The sequence below is a fragment of the Echinops telfairi genome, unplaced genomic scaffold, assembly GCF_000313985.2.
Source record: "Echinops telfairi isolate 266 unplaced genomic scaffold, ASM31398v2 ScPeMD7_2;HRSCAF=8, whole genome shotgun sequence".
In the NCBI taxonomy this organism is placed as follows: Eukaryota; Metazoa; Chordata; class Mammalia; order Afrosoricida; family Tenrecidae; genus Echinops; species Echinops telfairi.
The window spans coordinates 75,602,197-75,623,067 of record NW_022103898.1 but is presented as its reverse complement, the minus strand read 5'-3'; the positions used below and the strand labels follow the sequence as shown (position 1 = coordinate 75,623,067).

At 54.6% G+C, this 20,871-nt stretch overlaps 1 protein-coding gene across 1 annotated transcript; it reads right to left on the bottom strand.

The window, feature by feature from the left end:
- Nucleotides 1-42: 42 nt before the first annotated feature.
- CTDSP2 (CTD small phosphatase 2) lies at nt 43-20,180 on the bottom strand. Its single transcript, XM_004700493.2, has 8 exons — nt 20,076-20,180; nt 5,978-6,126; nt 4,341-4,379; nt 3,884-3,985; nt 3,403-3,459; nt 826-918; nt 533-718; nt 43-395 (listed from the first exon to the last, which is right to left on the bottom strand). The coding sequence occupies exons 1-8, from the start codon at nt 20,137-20,139 to the stop codon at nt 270-272; spliced, it is 816 nt and encodes a 271-aa protein (XP_004700550.1). The 5' UTR covers nt 20,140-20,180; the 3' UTR covers nt 43-269.
- Between the last annotated feature and the right edge of the window lie 691 nt (nt 20,181-20,871).

The following is a 20,871-nucleotide window of genomic DNA, read 5'->3' as shown; positions in this document are numbered from 1 at the left end:
CACATTAAATATTGGACTGCTAACTGCAAGGTCTATACACACACACAACCTTGAGAACCCAACTCTGGGAGCAGGGAGCTCTGGGCATTGTTGGTCTGGTATTTGCCCACCTGGCATCACTAACTTGTCCTAAAGCTCTTTCCAACCACTTCTCACTATTTCCAGGCCCCATCTGGTGAGGCGCCTAGCTTTCACTCCATCTGGCTGATCATAAAGGCACAAAGTAGGAAAGTCCACACTGGGATGGCGTTGCTTGGAAGCAAGGAAGGCTACGGGGCCCGCAGCTGCCCAAGGCTGGTGTAGACATCCTCTGCTCCGCTCAACTCCTCAAAGATGGGGATCAGATTCAGCAACTCAGTGTCTGCCATGTCATCAAACCAGGACTGTACAGGCACCTTGGGCAAGAAGAAGACCGGTCAATCCTGGTGAGCAGCCCTCCCACCTGGCCCCCAAGATCCTGTAAGCTGAGTGGGTTCACTTCAGGCTCAGCGCTGCCACTCCTCCCCCTGGACAGGGACATCCAACCACTCACAGCGTTCTCTGGGTGGAAGATGTATGAAGCTGGCGAGTTGTCCAGGATGAGGGTTTTCCTCAGGTCCCTGCCCAGGCGGCTGAGATCCTTGACATAGCAGCCCTGGTGGAACACACAGGACTCCCGGAACAGGCGGGCCCGGAACACCCCGCAGCGGTCCAGCAGGTCCGTGACAGGGTCGGCATACTGGTAGAGAGGGAGTAGTTATGTTTGGATGCATCGTGCAAGACCAACCAGGAGCTTTGGAACCCAGCATTGGTCCCAAGCTCCTCTACCCTCCTGCCCCCAGGTACCTTGGCTAGGCTGGCAGTGAAGAGGACACATTCAAAGAGTTCCCCCATTCGCCTCAGGAACTCATCCACATAAGGCCTCTTGAGCACATACACCTGAGGAAACGCAAGCAGAGTGGCTTGTGGGTGGCGTCACCCTCCATCTCTTACTGACAACACAACAAGCAGCAAGACAAGGTTCAGACACTGCTCTGTCTAGACTCCTACACTCCAGGCACACAGACTCCCTGGGCACAAGCCTCTGCCCCACAGACGGGGCACCAGCCTTGTCCTCTCCCTGGGCTTCTGTGACTTGTAACCGCAGCCTGGGCCCAGCTTAGGAACACGCTCCTGCCCTAGGAGCCATCGCTGTTTCCAGTGGTAGATCATCAGCTGCCTCCAGAAACAAGTAATCAAGAACAGGCCTCCCGATGGAAACAGCCTATCCTGGATTACTTGAATCCAGCCACAGCCTCTGTGCGAGCGAGCTTCCCGGCCTTGGCTCTGACAGGACCTTCTGTCCAGGTCACCATGGGCGCAATGCAAACACCTCTTGAAACCTTGCGTCCTCACAGGGCTGCTCCCAATGGCACAGAAGTGACTCCCCGCCACCCCCATGATCTTAAGCTGGGCACAAGCAGCTTTTTGCTCTCATGCCCTCCATTTCATGCTTGCTCCTGTCACCAGCCTGGGTACCTTGTGCCCACTCAGTTATGCACATTTTGGTCTTAAGCCTATCCCTGCCCCACCATTTGGCCTGCCTCTCGCTATCCGGAATGCAGAAAGCCTGCCTGCTGTTTCCCGCCTGGTGAGGACCCCATCTGGGATGGAGCTGGGCCACCCACCCAGCGGGGGTCCCCTGGGATCTCCTGCAGGACTCCCTCCCCCGGCATTCACAGCTTCGTCCCTGCAGCCTGCCAGCGCCTCAGTCTTCCTGGTGAGTCACATGCCTGACCTACCCCCACAGCGACTGTTCAAAACCTGTCCTTTGCAGCTACCCCTTCCTCCTTGTCATCTCACCCTGCCCTTCCTTGTTAACCAGGCGCTCACAGTGTAGATTTGCCTGTTTGAAAATCTGCCACAGTTCCCCACCCCCATGCGTCTTGTGCAAGGACAAACCATCTGTCTTGAAAGAAGTACAGCCAGAATGCGAATGCTATCAGGAGGGGCCAGACCCTGGAGAAGGCCATCAAGAGCGGTCGAGGGTCAGTACAAAAGAGGAAGGCCCTCAACAAGACAGAGCAACACAGTGGCTACAACAATGAGTTCAAACACAGCAGCAATTATGAGGCTGGCACAGGACTGGACAGCGTTTTGCTCAGTTGTGCATAGGTCACCGAGTGGAAGTTGAATTGACGCCACCGAACAACACGCCCGCAAATAGACTGCGCAGGGCTGGTGGGAAGGGTCAGTGCAGTTCAAGGACTAAGCCTACTTCTGATCAGGGGATGCAGCTGTGGCTGGCAGAGCGTCTCATCGAGGGAGAAGTCTCTAATGGACACCAGAGAGGACGACAACCCTTGGAAGTGTATTCAGTAACTAACTCTACTATTGGGGTCACAAAACAAGTATCAAGACTACCAGGACATCTGTTTCTCCTCATCTCTGGCTCTCAGGTGAGAAGCAGGTCTTGTGGGCAAACACTGTGAGTAAAACAGTCTTTCACTATCAGGGCTGAATGATTCCTAACCCTGGATTAAGCAGGAGTCAAAGTAGTGAAGCCTGATCTTGCTTAGATGCTTTCCTCCGACAGGCATGTGCCCAGTCCAGGTATGTCCCGAGCCCATACTTAACGCAGAGTCCTGTGTAGGGACCCAGGGGGAGGGAGGCTGGGAGATGACCAGTCTAGGAAGAGGGAATTGGCTAGCTAGATGGAGGTGGGGAGTGGGGTGGGGTGGGGTGGGGGAGAAGGTATTCCATCAGGGAAACTACTTGTACTGGTTTTCTGCCTGTGACAAAGACAGAGACTAACTAGGCAGGATTTGGGAATATGACCTAGGGGTGACCAATAAATGATAGCTAGGATGACTGTTTAAGGAGTCCTACTGGGAGTGGGTTACATGTTGGGTTGCTAATTGCAAAGTCAGCAGTTCAAAACCACCAGTCTCTCCACAACATAAACACAAGGCTTTGCACTCCAGTAAGGAGTTACAGCTTTGGAAACCCAAAGAGGAAGTTCTACTCTGACCTGTACGATTGCTATGGGTCAGAATAGACTCAATGATAGAATTTTTTGGTTGCTATTATGACTATTATGAAATTAAGACAATGGTTTTTGCAGATAGGCAGGGGAAGTGACAATTAGAGGGGAATATGAAGCTAAACATTGAGACCCACGGGCACAGCACATTAAATATTGGACTGCTAACTGCAAGGTCTATTGCTCAAACCCACCAGCCACTCCCCAAGAAAGAGATGCGATTGTTCCCTTAAAGATTTAAAGCTTCAGAAATCCTAAGTGGTAGTTCTACTCTGTCCAATAGAATTGGAATTGACCAGGAACAATTAGTTTTATGATGCTGAAGCTGGGCTTTTTTGGGGGGACGGGGGGATGTGAAACTACCAATCAAAGGAGAGGGGCTGAGGAGGCAGGCAGCTCACCTGGTGCGTGGTTCCCTCAATCTCGACAGGCACTATGAAATCAGCATTGTTGATGGGCTGGAAGGCAGATAAGTTAATGAGTGAGCACCATAGCTCCCCAGCCCCTGGAGGTCCTGTCCTAAAACTCTGTGTGAAGCTCCTCCCACCACCTCCTTACCTGGTGCTGTCCCCTCACCCCCCAATTCTATGTAAGCTGCAAGAGATGAGATTGGGGGCCCCTTTCTGAGTTAACAAAAATCCTGCTTTTGAAACCTCAGGGCCAAGTTCAAGGCTGCTTCAATGCCTCTCTGAGGCTCTTCTGTCTGGAGCCCCTAGCATGATGCCTGCATTCTTCAGTTTGCTCTCCAGAAGTATGTGACACTAGGGTAGCCAAAATGCAGACCTGCCCCCAGGTCAACCTCTAGCATCAACTTCAGGCCACCTCCCGTGCTGACAGGTGGGCTCACAAAGACACAGGGGGCTCTCCTTAAAAGGGGGTTACCTTAAAAGAGCTGTGCACCAGGGTTTCATCCAGGTCAATGACCACACATATCCTCCCTTGATCTTCTTCTGTCACCTCTGGGAGCAGGCAGGTCCCTGGAATCTGAAAGCAAAACCAGGTAGCTGAGATCTGCCCACCAACAAAAGCTCAGCAGCTCCCTGCAGCAGGGCTCTGGGGAGAGCTGGGCTTGCCATGGACACGAGACTGGCAACCTCACTCTCCTGGGAATGGCACCCCTAGATGGTCAGGAGCTAGGAGAGTGGCTGCCTGGTTTCCAGCCTCCCATCAGGACACTGGAAGTGATCTGGACCTGGAGTGATGGCCAGGGCTTGGCCTGGCTGGGGGACAGGGTATGCAGCTCCAGCAAATCGAACATGCTCTGCATGTACTGGGCCCTCAGCAAATGCCGAGATCATTGGGCCCAGACTTCCAAGCACTCAGCCTGCCACTCACATACCTGATAGAACTGGTACTGGAGGCATTGAAGCAGATCCGACTGGAAGAAAGAAGGCGGCGGTCAGTGCCAATCTGTCAGTCCACTGGGCCTAGCCCCCCCACCCCGGTTTCTAAGGCAGGCCTGGAGGGCAATTTGCACCCCAACTGGAAGCTTCTAAACATGTCAGTAGGGACTTTCCCCAGGAACTGGGCAGAAAAAGGGGCAGGGCCATTTTCCCCTAGGAGAAGGGAATATTCCAGTCCTCATCTGGAACAGAGTCGTCAGATGCTCAGAGGAAGCATACTAAAACTCGAGATCCTGCCTCACCCTGGTGGTTTACTCTCTCAGTCCTTGAACCCAGGCTTCTTTTTGAGAACCTATGTTGTCTATCCACCCCCCCCCTCACCACAGGAGACAGTGAAGGAACACTGAGCCCCACAAAACACAAATCACCAAGAACGTACACGGTGGGTACCCCAAGTGATGGTAGGGAGAGTGCAGAGAGATCAGAAAGCCTACCTCCTCCCCTGCTAATAAAACGTGATGACTGTAACAAGTATTAAGTATTCGTGACGACAATCTTGAAGAGGAAACCCCCTCTCTCAATGTCGGCATCTTAGTGTACTTTCCTGCATGTGTCAGTTGCCTGAGAGCTGATGCCAGCCATCAGGGTTCTACAGCAGAGCACAACTGTGGCTCTGTGTGGTTTGCAAGGCTGTGCCAGGCCGCAGGCCTCCCAGGGCGTTAACCTTCCACATCCAGCTGGAAGCCAAGCACTCCACCACCAGTGACTTTGTTACTGTGCTATTTCAGCCTGCTTTTTGACAATGTTACAACTCCATACTTTCCCATATTATCGGAAAATTTGTAAAAAAGGAATCAGTAACACTAAGTACTAAGTAACATTGTACTTGATTCCTGGCCACCCCCACCTCCACCATACGGAGTTTTCATTGATGTGCATCTTTAGCATGGTTTTAAGAAAGAAAGGCGGGTCAGGCCTTGGCGTTTTTGGGAAGGGGAGCTACAGGCATAGACCTTTTGGTCTCCAAATGTCAGAGCTATCTTCTGGGCATTGTGACAAATCAAACATGTGCACACATTTACAACTGCTTCTCATCGGCAAAGGCTGCTGGAAGGGGTGAGCAGAATGTGGTAGAACAGTAGGAAGATTTTAAATTCCTTGGTTCTCTGAAAGTTGGGTAACCTAGAAGGTAGCCTTGTGTATATTAAAAAGCAGCATTGAGCAACAATGGCTTTATAGTCCTTTATACTCAGATGGGAGTTCGAATCCTGACATCATCACCTTTTAACTTGCAGGAGTCTACTCAAACGCTCTGTGTCTACAGTCTGTTTCTGTGAAGTGGGAATCTGGGGACTCTCTTTGCACACTGCTGTGTGGGTCATACAAAATGACATTCACCAACACACCCTGCACAGTTCCTGGGACCTAGAAGGATCTGGACCACAGGAGCCCTGGGAAATCACAGGGACATCTGAATGTAGTAGCTTAAGTGGGACACATTGGGATGCCAGGGACCAAAGCAAAAGGCCAGTGACAGGGCCTCTTCTGAGCCTGAGATCTCTGCAACCTTTCCAGGGGCCCTTGCTATAGTCTGTGGGGCCCGTCAGCATCCTGGCCGCTGTGATACTGATACCTTAGCAATGGTGTTGGTTTCCTCCTTGTACGCGGCAAGCTCAGTACAAGAGCTTGATTGGCCAACATGCTGGGCACGAAAACAGCAGAAGAGGGCCTTGAAGATGTTACGCCCACGAGGCTTCTTGGGAGAGGACTTGGAGACCAGGCCTAGAGCAGAGGGAATGACAGAGGCATTAGCTACAGGCACTTCGGGCCTGTATCCCCTTTAATTTGTGGGCTTCCCCAACTCGCACAGTATGTGCTTTGTGAGTGACCAAGTAATAAGATGCTGAAATACACCAAAGCAGGGCTTCTGAAGAAGCCCAGAAAATTGCCAAGCACACTGCTTCCATAGAAACAGAATTCCTTCTAAAGCACCACCTTGTATGGGAAATTAGACAGGAGACTTGAGCTGCCGCGGAGAGGCCATAAAACCAAGATCAGGCACAGTGTCCAGGTGTTCTGCCACTCTGCTAACAACCCACTGGTGGTACCCTCAAAATTAACTCTCAGAGGCAAGGCTCCTTACACCAGGGAGTAACCCGGTCCGTTTCAAGTTAGTCAGAGCTAGTCTGTCCAATGTCAGTCTCCACAGCGCTGCTCAGTGGCTACAAAACTAACCTGTCTAAAATTCCTCAGTAACCCCTGACCCCAGGAAGCTCAATGGCCCTTTTCCTCTTTTCCTTTCGCACTCCAGGCCCCTTTCCCCTTTCTTTCATGCTTCCACCCTTCAAGGACACATGGCCTGACTGGTGAGCCGCAGGTGGACAACCCCTTTGGGACACCCACATCAGGCCTCTGGTTCTCCGTTGATCAATATACTCTCTGCAGCTGCTCAGAGAGTCCGATGGTTCGGAGACACCACCGCCATTTTAATGAAAGGCTGGATAAGATGGGCCTAGGAAAGGGCAGGCTGCCACAAACGTGAGGGGCCAGCCCGAAATGGATTTCAGAGTAGCCTTTCGTAACTGCTCCAACAACTGTGAGCAGAGCGGGAAGATGTGATGGGTAACACTGGCAGCAGGTGGCGCTGTACAACCACACGCAGGATGGTCCTTGGCCACAGGTCCCAGAGGACCCCAGAGTCCCAGGCCTGAGCGGGATGTGGGTGTGTAGGACTAAGCTTGAGCCATTCCATTGTGAAGTCTGGGGAACTACTACTTTCCAGGAAGATCACCGGCAAAGATCCCCAGTTTTTGTGGGGAGGGGACAGAAAAACAAACAGAATGTGCAATTTACGACAACTTCTGTGTTCCTTGGGAAGGAGGTGAAGGGAAGTGGGAGGCAATGTGGTGGAGGACCCAGAAGGAACACTGAGCGGCTGGCTCGTTGCTAGCTCTCAGAGCACCGTGGCCCTTTCAGAAAGGGGTGACAGGGGAGTCATTTCATGCCCAGTTACCGAGCTGCCATGCCTCTGGAGAGGAGAAAGCAAGAGAAAGCCAAATTCTATTCTCTTCTCAGGACCAGGGGTTGGGAAATGGCTCCCAAGCAGCAGTCAGTCCAGTAAGTGGCAGTCAGCTCTGCCCCGAGGCCAACACGACTCAGCTCTGACTCAACAGAAGGCCAAGAACTTCCGGCAGGTGCAGACAGAGGCCTTCCAGACCACAGCCGCTTGCTTACTGGGCAGATCAGCCAGTCCCGAGAGCTCGCTCCACCCACCTGGGATGTAGGTTTGGCCAGCAGACATTGCATAGAAAATTATTGCCTCCCCTCTACAACTCCTCCCACCACCACTACCACCCCCACTTCTCTGCCACATCAGTCTTAAAAAACCTTGGATGTCTAATCTCCAGCTTTTGATCCTGATGGAAAAATCAAGATTTCCAGAGATTGAGGGAAAGGGGAGCAGGGAGGGAGGGGGAAAAATGAGCTGATGCCAGGGGCTTAGGTGGAGAGCAAATGTTTTGAGAATGATGAGGGCAATGAATGTACAAATGTGCTTTACACAACTGATGTATGGATTGTGATAAGAGTTGTATAAGCCCCTAATAAAATGATTAAAAAAATTTCCAGAGATGGGATTTTGTCAGGAAGGGGGAAGGCCGGCCTCTGTGTTAAGGAGACAGTTCAGTCTCCCACTTAGAGATTTACAGATGGCAGGAGGCGGGGCTCCTTGGAGGGCAGAGTTAGAGGGAAAGGCCAGCCCCCACTTCCTTGCACAGCTCACAGTCAATCTGAAGCCAGAGGAGCTCCAAGACCAAAGCTAAACCATAGTTTTTCCTCTGGTTTATGGTTTCTTCACGCAGAACCACAATCAGAGGCTTAACCGGGGCACAGAGCCTTTCTTAAAAGGCCACACAGCCTGGGTTTTTCTTGGAGAGAGGCCATCAAGAAGGCACTGAGCATCTTAGTGACAGATGCTGTGAAGGCTGAGTAATCCCAAGAGGCAGGGGTGGACGCCAAAAGGCAGGGGGGGTGGGGGGTGAAGGGGCCACGCCGAGGCTTCTGGGCTAGCGCTTGCTTCCACAACAGGAGGCCTGAGGGCAGAAATGCCTCTGCCCTGGGAGCTTGGGGGTGGGGTGCTCCTCTGTCAGTTTGGACTCTGCAGGAAATGAGGGGCTTCTAAAAACACAATGTGACCAGGCAGCCCCTGGGCCTCAGAGATCACAAATGCCTGCCCTCAGGGGCACAAAAGGGTTTGGTATTTGGAACAGAACTGCAGGGCTATTGCCCCCCTTGGGAGGGTTACCCAGATCCACAACAGCAAGGTCAATACCCTAGAAGTCCCTCACTTGTCCCAGTCCTTCCCTGGGCGGTAGCCTGTTCCCCTCACTTGGTAGACACTGCTTCTAAGCAGATGTCAGGCAGGCCTCAGCCTCCCCAGCATGGCTGCCTTCTGGCGGGACCTGCAATAGCTTCAGCCTGGTACATTCACCAGCCTCCGGCCCTCTGTGCCGCAGGTGCTCAATAACTCTGACCGAGTGAGTGATTCTAAGCCTTCAGGGCTCCTGGCTCTACAAAGGCAGGCTGTGGAGAGCCGCCCCTATTCTGCAGCAGCTCATGAGAGGCCAGGTGGGCCCTTTCTGGGTCTCAGTATTGCTTATTACTGAGTGCTGATGATGGGTCATGCCTGCCCTTGACACTACATCACTACTTCACTTAGCCCTGACTGTATTTCCAGATGGGAAACTGAAGCACAGAGAGGTTAAGCAATGTGCTCAAGGCCACAGCGAGTGTGAGAGTAGGACCGGCATTTGAAGCTCGGTGACCCTGAAAGCAGAGCCGTGGTTCTCAACCACCACTACCACCACCACCACCACCATCACGGAAGGCCATCTCGCTCAGGGGCAGGCAGCATTTACTAGCTCAACAGCTGGGCCAGGCATTCTCCCCCATCTCTTTCAGGGGTCTCTTCTCTTTTGCGTTACTCCTAAGATGGACTGGGGTAAAGAAACAGTTTGGGGTGCAGTCCCTTATTTTTGTTGTCCTCTGAGGCAAGCCACTAAAGTTGAAAGTGTGAGGATTGGGTTCCTCCCCAGCCAGCCTGCACCTGCTGGGAGCAGCAGGTACCTCTGGGAGAGAAAGAGAACAATAGGGCAGGGGGAAGGGCTGGCGCCAGGAGCTTTGGTCCAAGACCTGCTTTGTTCTGGAGGTTTAAGGGCGAGGGGAGCCACACGCCAGAGTGGGATCTGAAACTGCTGTCAAAGAGCCTTTCAAATGGCTCCTTTCATGCAGCACTTAGCATTGTGTCCTGACTGCCAGGTGCAGGCCACCACCACTCCTCCAAGTGATGGGGAGCAACCCCCGCCCCAGCGCCCACCCAAGAGAGGTACATGGGGGCACAAGCCCTTGCCAGCATTACAGGTGCCTGGGGATCTCACGGCAGTTTCCCCATGAGGGGGATGGAATTCCAGTGGGTGTCATGCCTTCATGCCCTGATGTCCATCTACTCTCCCTGCTGTTGGTGGCCTAGTTATTGACTGAGAAAAAAGGGAGCAGCCACATACCTCTTTGAGCCTATTTCCTTATGCTCCATAAACTGGGATCCCAACAACCCTCACTCATGATGGAAGCAAGAAACAAGACCACCGACCACGAGGGGTGGTAAGAAGGCCAACACTGAACACTGGGCCAGATGAGCGGAGCAGACCGCCTCATTCTAGAAGGCCAGACATGGATCGGTTCACCCCAGCCCTGTCATCTGGTTGATGCTCAATGGGCAGAAGATGAGGGAAGAGTCCTAGAACTAGAACTCTGATGGAAAACAAAAAGTCCCCAACACCGCTGCTTCCCAAGTACCCCCCAGAGGTGGTTTCTAGTTCCCGACTTGCCAACTGGTGTTCTGGTTAGAAAGGGAAAGTCGGGTTGGCCTGGCCATCCTCTACCGTGGGGCAAGCCTGCTGGTGCTGCCCTCCCCCATGGTGTCCACCTGCGGCCTCCACAAAGGCCCCAGGACACGGCTGCCCCTACTTCAAAAGCACGTGGCTTGTGCGCATGCCTGCACAGATGAAGCCTGGCTTTGTCAGGACAACACTATTTTTAAACTCTTCCTGAAGGTCAGACCCAGGCAACACTGCTGCAATAACACTGCTTCGTGTCCCAGCAAATGAACTCCTCACATCTGCCCGGGAGCCAGGAGGGCGAAGGCTGGCTCTGGGCTGCGGGGTCTGCAGAGGCCCATTCAGTAGAGGCTGCTGGCTTGGTTCAGGCCTCAGAGGTGCTGCCCCTCCCCCACAGCAAAGGCTTTCATCTGGAGATCACTATAAAATGGCCTCTCTAAGGGGCCTCCCTCCGCAGCTATCGGAGGAAGGAGAGTATTTGGACCATTTCCGGCCTTTTTGGCAGGCTGCCTGGGCCCTGCGGCATCTGATTGGGGCTCTTCGTGGAGAGGAGAGAGTCCTCCCGTGCCTCAGCAAGGGGCGTCGGTGCCTTGGGGGCGGGCAAGCCCCACAGTGCCAGTGGACAGAAGCACGCCCCGGGCCAGCATGGGAAGGAAAGGCGATGAGAACTGCCCAGACACACCTTACTGAAGAGACAGGAAAATGAAAACAGGAGGGAGTACCCCTTTCTGTGATGGCCACCTGCTGACCCCACTCTCCCCAGGTGACAAGGGACTCCCAGCATTCCAAAGAGCAGCTGTGATTCTGACTGCAGGGACTTTCCAAGTACAGTTCAGGCACCCCGCTGTGTGGCTCATGCTGGACGGGGTGTCAGGGGGCATAGGGCTCCCTCAGTGACCCTCCCCTCCACCCTCCTCTGCCTGCAGCTGCTCTCAATGTGCTACCTGTGGGCGGGGCGGCAGTGGGGAGGTTGTCCCCTGGCAACTTCTAGGTGATCCAGATACTCTCCCTCCCTCCCTCGATTTCAGCATTGGCCGCTAAAGCAATCAGTGCCCTGACATCCCTGGGCAGCTCTGCCATGGGCAGGGGTGGGGTGGAGCATGTCTGGCCCAGGAGCCAGCTTTTCAAGGACCCGGTGGCAGCAGCAGCAGCCCAGCTGACTCCCGCCCCCACCCAGAGTGCTCTGGGAGCACATCCAGTATCGGAGGGTTCCCAGTGGCAGCAGGAAGAGAATCAAGATGGCGCCAGAAAGCCCAAAGGGCAGGATTCTCAGGGGCGGGGGTGAGGAGAGCTGAGCAGCCACTGGGGGCCTCCTCCCCAGCAGCTCCCACCTGCTTGGAGGGCACATGCTTGAGAGAGCGCAGAGGAGCATGCTGCACAGGACGACCTGGCCTAGAGCCTCAACTGCCTCTGCCCAGCCCAGGAAGCAAAACAGTGCCTGTGAAAGGTGGAGAGCCTCGACCTTCAGTTAAGGTGTGTGGCCTTGGGCCTCAGTTTCTTCAACTATAAACTGGGGATGCCACCCTGGCCTGTACTAGAAAATTGTGAGAATGCCAGTAGTGTAGGGTGTGGCCTGACCCTAGTAAAAGCTCACAGTCTTAGCTCCTACTGAGTGTAACGGCCTTCCATACCCTTACCTTACCTCAGCCTCTATCTCAAATGGTCACACACAAAGGGACCAGAGGGATTACTGTCAACTTCTTTTGGACTCATTCAGAGGACCAGGCCTGGGACATGGCCTTTTCCAGAAGCCCACAGACCAATCACAGACGCAGACACATGACTCTCATGTTGTGGTGACTCCTAACCATAAAACTATTTTCGTTGCTACTTCATAACTGTCATTTTCCAAAGGGGTCGCGACCCACAGGTTGAGAACCGCTGCTCTACAGGCTAGCACTAGTTCCTTACCTGGCTAGCCCCTGCCATCAAACCCGCAGCCACTGAGCTGATTCTGACTCACACAGTGACTGTACTACAGTTTCCAAGGCTGTGCATCTTCACAGCTGCAGACAGCCTCACCTTTCTCCCACGGAGCAGCTGGTGGGTTTGCACTGCCCACCGTGCAGTGGGCAGCCCAATGCCCAACTCCCAGTGCCATCAGGCTCCTGGCTAGCCTCTACCTCTACAGGAAGGCTGAAAAAAGACCTTGCCAAGGGAGCACCTGCCCTCGGGGGACACATATCTGTTCCCACTCCACCCCCCACCTTCCACAGTCATACCTAGGGCTAGCCAACCATTCTAGGTGTGTCCACCTGAGAGCCCTGAGCTCCAAGTCAGGAGGTCTGTCCAGCCTCTCAGCAGCTCTGCCTAAGGCACAACCTCCCTGGGGTGCTTTCCTTATTGGTCAATGGGGAATGAAAGGTCTCCCTGCCTGCATGCTGCTCCACCCCTCACCCCACGTGACCTCAGACCACCTGGTGGCTGACTCTCAGGCACTTTACCAAGGGCTGTAAATGCAAGGCCTCCTGGGACCACCCAGGCACCCTTGGGCAAGCGCTTCAGTTCTCCAAGTCACGTGGGCACAATTCTCATCACGTAAGGGTATCGTGAGGATTAAGCTGGAGACTAGTGGTAAAATGCTAGAACAGCATTTGCTGGCCCATGGTAAACTCTATAAATATTGACTGGAATCACTACCAGGTGAGTGAGTAGTACACCAGGGGCACCAATAGGAAAGGTAAGCAAGGGCTACTTGAGCTTACTCACTAATCTGTAGTGAACCATTTCACATGAGTTTCATCATGTCTTTGAGGAAAAACGTGTGAAACTCTTCCCTATAGATTAGTAAGTATGCACAAGTTAGCCTGTGCTTACTACCTCCATGCACACTCGGAAGATGTTAGGACGTCCCTTGAGGAGCCCACAGATCTTTCACAAACAGCAGAACTGGCCTCCTCAGGGGACTCTTGAAGCTCAGGCGGAGCAGGCAGCTGCGACCACTGCCGCGCCTCCCTGGCTCTTCTCCAGGGACACCTGTCAGCATGACAGGGAGCATCTGAGCACACACATGGCTGGCCCACCTGCCCAGGCTCTGATTCCGTAGGCCTGGCCTTGTCTATATTTTTAGCAAGTGTCACAGGAGATTCTGATGTGTGGCCCTAGCTGAGAGCCACTGACTAGAGGTGGCCACAGGTCTCTGATTAACCCTTCTAGGCCTGGAGGTTGTTTCAGTCTGAGGCCTTTGGACTGGCTCCCCACCACCACTGACTGACTCAGTGGCTCTGCAGACCTGGGAGGACTCCTCTCAGGGGTCTAGCTTTCCTCCCTAGTTGTAGCCTACCCACCCGTCAAAAGCCCTGGGCCTGCAGGCCCACTGGGGGTGGGCAGAGGGGCTCAAGGGCTGGGGTGTACTGTTCCAGGAAGTCGCTTCTGCAGGCCTGAATTGAGGGTCTGAGCATTCCCACGATCTTGGCTTGACTCTCACTGCCGTTGAAGCCATGTTACCTCCCTGGAAACAGTGTGGACGGGAAAGAGCAGCTGGAATAGACGCAGATGGGTTCACAGGTCAGGAGAAATGAAGGTACAAGGTGAAACGGGAGTCTGAGCAGAGCCTGCTTGGTTGGGGGTAGGGGACTGGGAATGCCTGGGACAGTAGGGAACTGGAGGTCCACTCCAAGGTTGGACTCAAGGCCAGCGCTTTCAACAGTTGGCCAGTAGAACCGGGCTGATCCACCTTGCACCCAGAAGTGGTCTGCTGTCCTGTCCATCCTGTGAGCACTGCTTCTGTGCTGCCTAGTCAAACCTGAGTGGCCGGGCACCTGGCCAGCCCAGGAAGCCCAGTTCCAGTGGGCCTCTGGCCAGAGAGGCTTCCAGTTCTAACTAAGATCACCTCCACAATTGATTTCTGGTTGTTTCATAAGCAGGACTTCAAAGAGTTCATCCTAGGGGACCCCCCTGCCAACAATTTGTTTTTCCCCTTATACTGAATCTGCCTACATTTAAACAAATTCCCAGATGAGGTGAGACTTGATTAAAGGTGGATTCTGATACAGTATATGTATGGGGTTGAAAAGCAAATTCTCAACACGGGGTCAGCCTCCTTCTTTGAGGCCCTGTTCCTAAGAGATGTGTGTTACTGTATTCATATGCATCCCAGCTGGGAGCTAACCCTTCACTTCAGGGGAGGGAATCATGTCAGGGGCACACCCAATCCCATGTCCTCAAGACAAGTAAGTACATTCTGTGCTTCCCGAGGCTGGCAAGCCTAACTGAGGCAGAACAAAAGCCATCTTAATGCTGTTTTGGGGGCTTTCACAGTAGTGGAACCCCAAAGCCAAAGCTGCAACCAGAGCTTAAGAACAAGCACTGCTCTTCAAAGCCTCAGTCTTTCCCTGTGTTGTTTTTGAGTCAGTCCCAAATCACAGTGACCTTACGTACAACCTTATGTACAACAGAAATCGTGAGAATTCCCTAAACCCCGAAGCTCACTGAGTTAATGAGTGTTCACTATCCCCATTTTGAGGAGTCTAGCAACTGGGGTCACAGAGCGTCAGACTCCCCTCATTGCAACTAACATCATCAACCAACCACACGCAACAGCTGGGGCCATTCAGAAACTCCACAGAGACTGTTCATAGGTGGGGCTCTGAGATACCCAGAAGCCAGGCAGATCAAAAGCCCAAGGCAGTGCTCCCCACCCCCTGCCATCTAGTTGACTCGATGGTAAAGGGTTTCAGAGGCTGTAAATCTTTATAGGGGCAGGCAGGTCTCCTTTCTCCAGTGGAGCATCTGGTGGGTTTGAACTTCCATATTTGGGTCCAATGCTTACTTGACAAGACCACTCATAACTCCTCCGTAGCATTTTTGAAGCTGTAAAATGTATTCTTTATGGAGATGAACTCCCTACTTTTCCTGCTGTGCAGAGGGCTGGTGGGTTGGCGCTGCTGTTGATTTTATCAACACTGCTCCCAAAGACGGTCTGTGCAGCAAGGAGGTTTGCTTCTGGATGCCCAGGCCCCCACATCAATGTCCCCTCTAACCCCAGCCACCTGTTGTGAACAAACGCTTATGACCTCATGCTGTGCGCTGTGTCCTGGGGTTGGGGGTGGATCATGGTCCAACTGTGTAAAATAGAAGACACTAACCTTTAACATTCACCTACTAAGTGCCACAAAGTACAGAAAGGTAAACATCGTTACAGGTATCCTCCGATTTTCAACAGTTCCATTTATACTATTCAGGGTTCTTTTGTATACTACTTAGTTTTAACAAAGATCCACAGGAGTACCTGCTTTTGCTAACCTAAAGGAATTAAAAGAGGATTTTCACTTTCATGAGAAATGGGGAGAGTGAAATTCGGGGCCTTGTCCGTGGTTTTGCAGCAGCTCTCATTAGAGAGGCAGTGCAAGAGTGGCCGTGGCCAGGCCCTACCAGAGGATCTGCACTGTACACACATTACTTCTAAATAGGCTGTGCACTTATCCACAGGGGCCCACGTGGCACAGTGGGTTACACGTTGGGCTGCTAACCACAAGGTCAGCAGTTCAAAACCATCAGCCCCTCTTTGGGAGAAAGATGAGGCTTTCTACCTCCATGAAGAGCTACGGTCTGAGAAATTCACAGGGGGCCTTCTACCCTGGGCTACAGGGTCTCTGTGAGCTGGCGTTGACTCATGGCAGGGAGCTGCTGTGGGAAAGGCATCGAGCTGCTCACAGAAAGGTTGGGGGCTCAGATCACATGCTGCTCGAGACAGAGCGGGCGGTCTGCACACAGATTCACGGTCTGGGCCACCTTGAGTCGGAATGGGCTCCACGGCGTGGATGGTCTTCGCTGTCACAGCAGTCCTGCTTTTACTCTGCTAGTTCTTTCAGGCTCATGGTTACTCAGCAGGTTCTTCTGTTCATTCCCCAGTCTGGGAATGATCAGGAAATTTCCCCATATAAACGAACATTAATTGCCTCTCGGCTTTACACCATCTCCGCTTATGAAAGATTTCACAGGAATGTTCTACTTTTGGACAGAGACGGGAGCCTGTAGCCTCGTGGACAGAGAAGCCCCCCAGAGCACTTCTTCGATGTCACTCCTTGTGATCAGGGCAAGAAAAGCAGGGGCTTCAACACAGGGCCAAATCAATCAGTTTTGCTCTAGGAACAGTTCTGTCCCCCCAGGTCCCTTACTCCCTTGTCCCATACTCCTCTAAAAGCTAGCAGGAAGAACTTAGAACCTGGAGGAAGAGGAGGAGGAAGGAAAGAGAAGTGTGAACCACAGACATGTGTCCATTTATGTGTTGTCTTTCTTTCCACACTGAGCTATGAAGCTTGTATTCATTCATTCCCCTGCATGCCGCCCTCCCACCCCACAAGACTGGGAGCATCAATCCATTTTGGCTGCAGATGTGCCTTCTACTTCAAGTAGTTAGAACTAGTGATTGAGAGAGATTTGGAAGGTCCCACTGGATGAAAATGGGCACCTCTTTGCCACCCCATTTCTTGAAGACCACTGTAGTTGGGAAGGGAGGCAAGGGGACACCACTACCTCTGCCAACCCGAGGGGGTTTTCAGGGCAACTCTGAGGTACTGCCGCGCAAGCTACACTTGGCCAAAGCAACTGCAAACCCCAGCTCCGGGATGCTGGGCGCCTATAAACTTGTTGCTGAGCTTGAAACACTCGTGGGTTCTTCAGGAATGAGCAAACACAAGCCTAAATTGCCACACAGCCCCCGTTCCCACCCCTCCACCAAAGTCAGGGAAAACTCCAAAAGAGACACAAGGGGCAGGCAGAAGGGGAACAAGGAGAGGTGAGGAACCAGAGGGGCAGAAGGAACCACCCAAGCCCTGTAGACAGTGCCAATGAGCACCCCCCACCCCCCCTTAAATACACACAGCAAGCACACGCCCTCAAACACAGCTCCCAGCAGGACTCATTTCTAAGCTTTTCAAGTGGAGGGCTTAACTACTGAAGAAAGCCAGAAAACCTTGCTACCAACCTAATCCCTAGGCAAGGTCAGTCTGTCAGGAGAACCTTTATGATGCGCTAACAGGTACCCCCTCCCCCCCCCCATGGGTAAGAAACCAAGACAATGTCATCCCCCTTCCCTGCCTGGAAGGGGCATCAGACAGAACAGAAAACAGATAAACAAAATGTCCTGACGACCTAACCGCACTCCACCCCCTCCAGGGTCCACGGGTCACTTTGTGCTCAGAAATTTCCACAGCGGGGAGGCCCTGTCTCCTTGCATTTCCCCCCAGGTAACCCCAAAGTCCACAGTCCAAGCAAGTCAGTGGCACCCTCATGTAGGTTGTGGTAAATGGCCACTCTCCTGCCAGAGAGAGCCTACTTGTCTGTGTTTTGGATTTTGGATGTCTCTCAAACCCTGCCCCTCAGGTACCAGGAAGTGATTTCACCCATCTGTCTAGGAAGATGATCCTATTCTGGTCCTTTTATTATCAATGCTTCCAGCAACTTTGTTCTACCTCCCCTACAGTAATTACTTTTGAATCATCAGCACACCCAAACAGTCCTAAAGCTCAGAGAACAGAATGTTGAAAAAAGTTTTTTAAAGCTGCTGTGGCAAACAACTTTACTAAAGCCACCCAAACTAGCAGTAGTTTGTTTCTTTACAGGAACTGATTAATAAAAATGCCTGCCATTCCTTTCCCCTTTTCCAAAGGGGAGCTGAAGCAGCACATAGGAGGTAGGACGAGCAGGTTGGACTGGGTGCTGTGACCAGACAAGCAACTCCTATGAGCAAGTTCAAAATGACCTGCCTTTTCTATTTTGTTAAAGATGCAGGTCTTATTTCTAAATTATGAGGACCTCAGAAAGTTGGCTAGATAAAGTTGCTGGGTGCCCACGAAGCCCCCAAAGACACAAGCCCTTTCTGGAATGCAATCAAATTATGTGGGGAGGGGCTGCAGGTCTTGACAATGGCCTCCAAGGCAGTGCATTTGAAGAAGGAACCATGAAAAATGCACATCCCAGAAAAGCCAACCATCACCAGTAAGCCAGCACTGTTGGGCTTTCTGCTGTGTGTATATCTATTTATCCTACTCCCTTCCATTTGGCCCAGGATGGAACTTCAGCTCTGTGTGGAGATGCCCCTTCAGGAAGTCTAGCCTGCTCCAACATCAGAGTGGAGGGCCTGGGTGGGCAAGCACAGGGCTGGACTTCCTGTTTCTCCTTGGGAACCCTTCCATACACAATCTCTTCACTTCGTGGGCCCTCCCTTCTTAGGGTCCTTTCCTAGAATGAGAGGTCAGAAGAGGGATGAGTTGGGAGTGAAATTCTGCCCCACAGGCAGCCTCCCCCCATCTTCCCTGCCTCAACAGAGCAGGGCAGCCAAAGGAGGCCATGAAGTTGCTCTCTGGGTCACACGGCCAGCCAGTGATGCAGCCCAGAGAGAGAGCAGCGGTCCTGCCAAGACAGAGGTCAAGCAGGCAGGGGCTTTTCCAGCGTTGGATTCTGAGCAATCAAGGCTCTGCCCTCCTTGAGGACCAGCTTACTTTGGAGGAGAGGGTCAATGATGCGGAAGCATACACCGCCCTCTCCATTGAACTAAGAGAACTGAGGAAAGGCTGGCATGGCCAACCAGCTTCTCTGCCCCTGGGTGGTGGTGGTGATTGTGTGTGTGGAGGGGGGGGGGGCTTTGGACCGTCAACCCACGGAATCAGTAACCTGTTGGCCACTCAAATGTTGCCCCGAGGATGGGGGTGAGGGTATGTGGTAGGGCACAGAGAACCAGAGCTCGAGGCCTTCAGCACACTCCAGTGCAGCGCTCTCGGTGTGCGTGCGTACAGAGCAGGAGTACTGGGGGGACAGAGAAGCTCTGGCTTTGGTCTCTTGGGCGTACAGTCTTCCCAGCCTGGGGCCAGGTGGCCCAGTCCGGGGAGTTCTCCAGAAAAACCACCACCACCCAGCGACGCCAGTCCCTACTTCCCGTGGAAATTCTGCCCGCTATTTTGGCCACATTCCTCAAGGCCAGAAGGACGTGGGGGAGGGGAAGAGTTTGGGGCCTCCACAGGGACCAAACTACCAGAGATTCCACCCTCAGGCCTCAGCCCTTCCTCCGCCCCGAGGCGGCCCGGCGCCCACCCTCCAATCCCCTCCACTTAACCCTCAGGAGGCGGGGACCGCGGCCAGGCCGCTGCTGCCCACGGAGGATTCGCACTTTCTCGCGGCGGCGCGATTCAGAAGCAAGCCGATCGGCTGCCATCCGGCGAATTATGTAACCAGGGACACGACTCCCGGGCGAAACAAACGCGGCTCTGTGTGCGCCCCGGCCCCGCGGGAGCGCACTGGGCCGGGGAGGGGCTCGGCCGGGCCTCGGTCGGGGTGTTTGCTCGGGAGCTGGCGGCGGCGGCCAGGCCCGAGCCCGGGGCTCAGCGGGTCCTCCCCCGCACCGCCCCCGCCTCCCGGCGGTGAACTTGGTCCCAAGTCCCGCTGGACGCCGTCCCCGCGCCACCGGAGCTCTGGCGGGCTGGGGGGCCCGACGGGTGGGGGACTTCGGCCCCCCTCGGCGCCCCGACCCTCCCCAGGTGGCCTGGGGGCAGCCGCGCGCCCAGGACGTGGCGCCCCCAGCCCCCAGGGCGGCCGGCGCCAGTGGGTCCCGCTGGGCGCGCTGCCCTCGGTCTCCCCGCCGGGGGGAGGGGTGCGCGCGGTGACAGCTGCGCGGGGGCCGCCCCTCCCCCTCGGCGCCGGGAGCTGGGCCCGAGCAGCCCCGACGGGGGTCTTCGCGGGTCAGGGCATGTGGGCGGAAGGACGAGGGGGTGCGGCCCGCATCGCCGGACTCGTCCCTTTGAGCCCGGGGAGGCCTGGATGCGGGGCCCAGGTTCCGGCGGGTTCTGGCCCCCTCCCCGCCGGGGGCGACGCAAAGTTTTGGGAAGTTGCTGCCCCTACCTTGCTTGGTGAGCACCAGGGCGTCTTCCCTCCGCGCCTGGGTGATGATGGAGCCGTGTTCCATCTAACAATCCCGCGGGCCCGGGCTGGCTGGGCGGGAGGCCGGGCGGCGCGCGCGCGGGGCTGGGCTGGGGGGCCTGGGCGGGGGCCGGCTCCGGCTCCCGAGACTCGGACTCCCGCAGCTGTTCACATGCCCCCTCGCGTTCCCTCCCGGCGCCGGGCAGGGAGGCGGCCTGTACAGAGGGCGGGCGGCCGGGGCAGCGGCTCCCCCGGGTGCCCCCAGCCCCGATCCCCCGGCGGCAGCTCCGGGCTCCTCAGTTTGGGTCCAACATGGAGAATCCGGAGCGAAAACAAGAGGAGGAAATGGGACACGGGGCGGTTTCCAGGCTCCCCCCTCCCCTCCGTACTCCAGATAAACAACCCGCGGCTGCAGCGCCCACCCCCGCGCGCTCCTCGGCACTGGACCCGGCCTCTCCAGGGCCCGCCGGCGCTTCTGGCTCAGGGCAGTGTCCTAGGCCCAGAGACCCTCCCCGGGTGAACGGCCGGGGCTGCAGACCATCCGGAGCTGGGCTATTTTGTTACGGAAAAGGCGAATCCCCGAGGGGGGTGGGGTGGCGGGCGGGCAGGCTGGCTGGGGAGACTTGAAACTGCTCCGGCTCTCCGATTGGCCTGCTCGGATAAAAGGGGCGTGGCCCCTCCTTACTATGCGTTGCGAGGACCCAACAACATTCCAGTCGCCGCAGCCACGCCTCCGGGCCACTCCCCCCCTCACCCGTGCTGCGTCCGCCCATATTCT

Bases quoted from the DNA above. Each gene is read 5' to 3' on its own strand.
- CTDSP2 (XM_004700493.2), bottom strand. From the start codon at position 20,139: ATGGAACACGGCTCCATCATCACCCAGGCGCGGAGGGAAGACGCCCTG. The intron at 3,986-4,340 runs GTATGTGAGTGG...TTTTGCTTTCAG, and splicing joins TCCAGTACCAGTTCTATCAG to ATTCCAGGGACCTGCCTGCT. The intron at 719-825 runs GTACCTGGGGGC...CCTCTCTACCAG, and splicing joins TCACTGCCAGCCTAGCCAAG to TATGCCGACCCTGTCACGGA.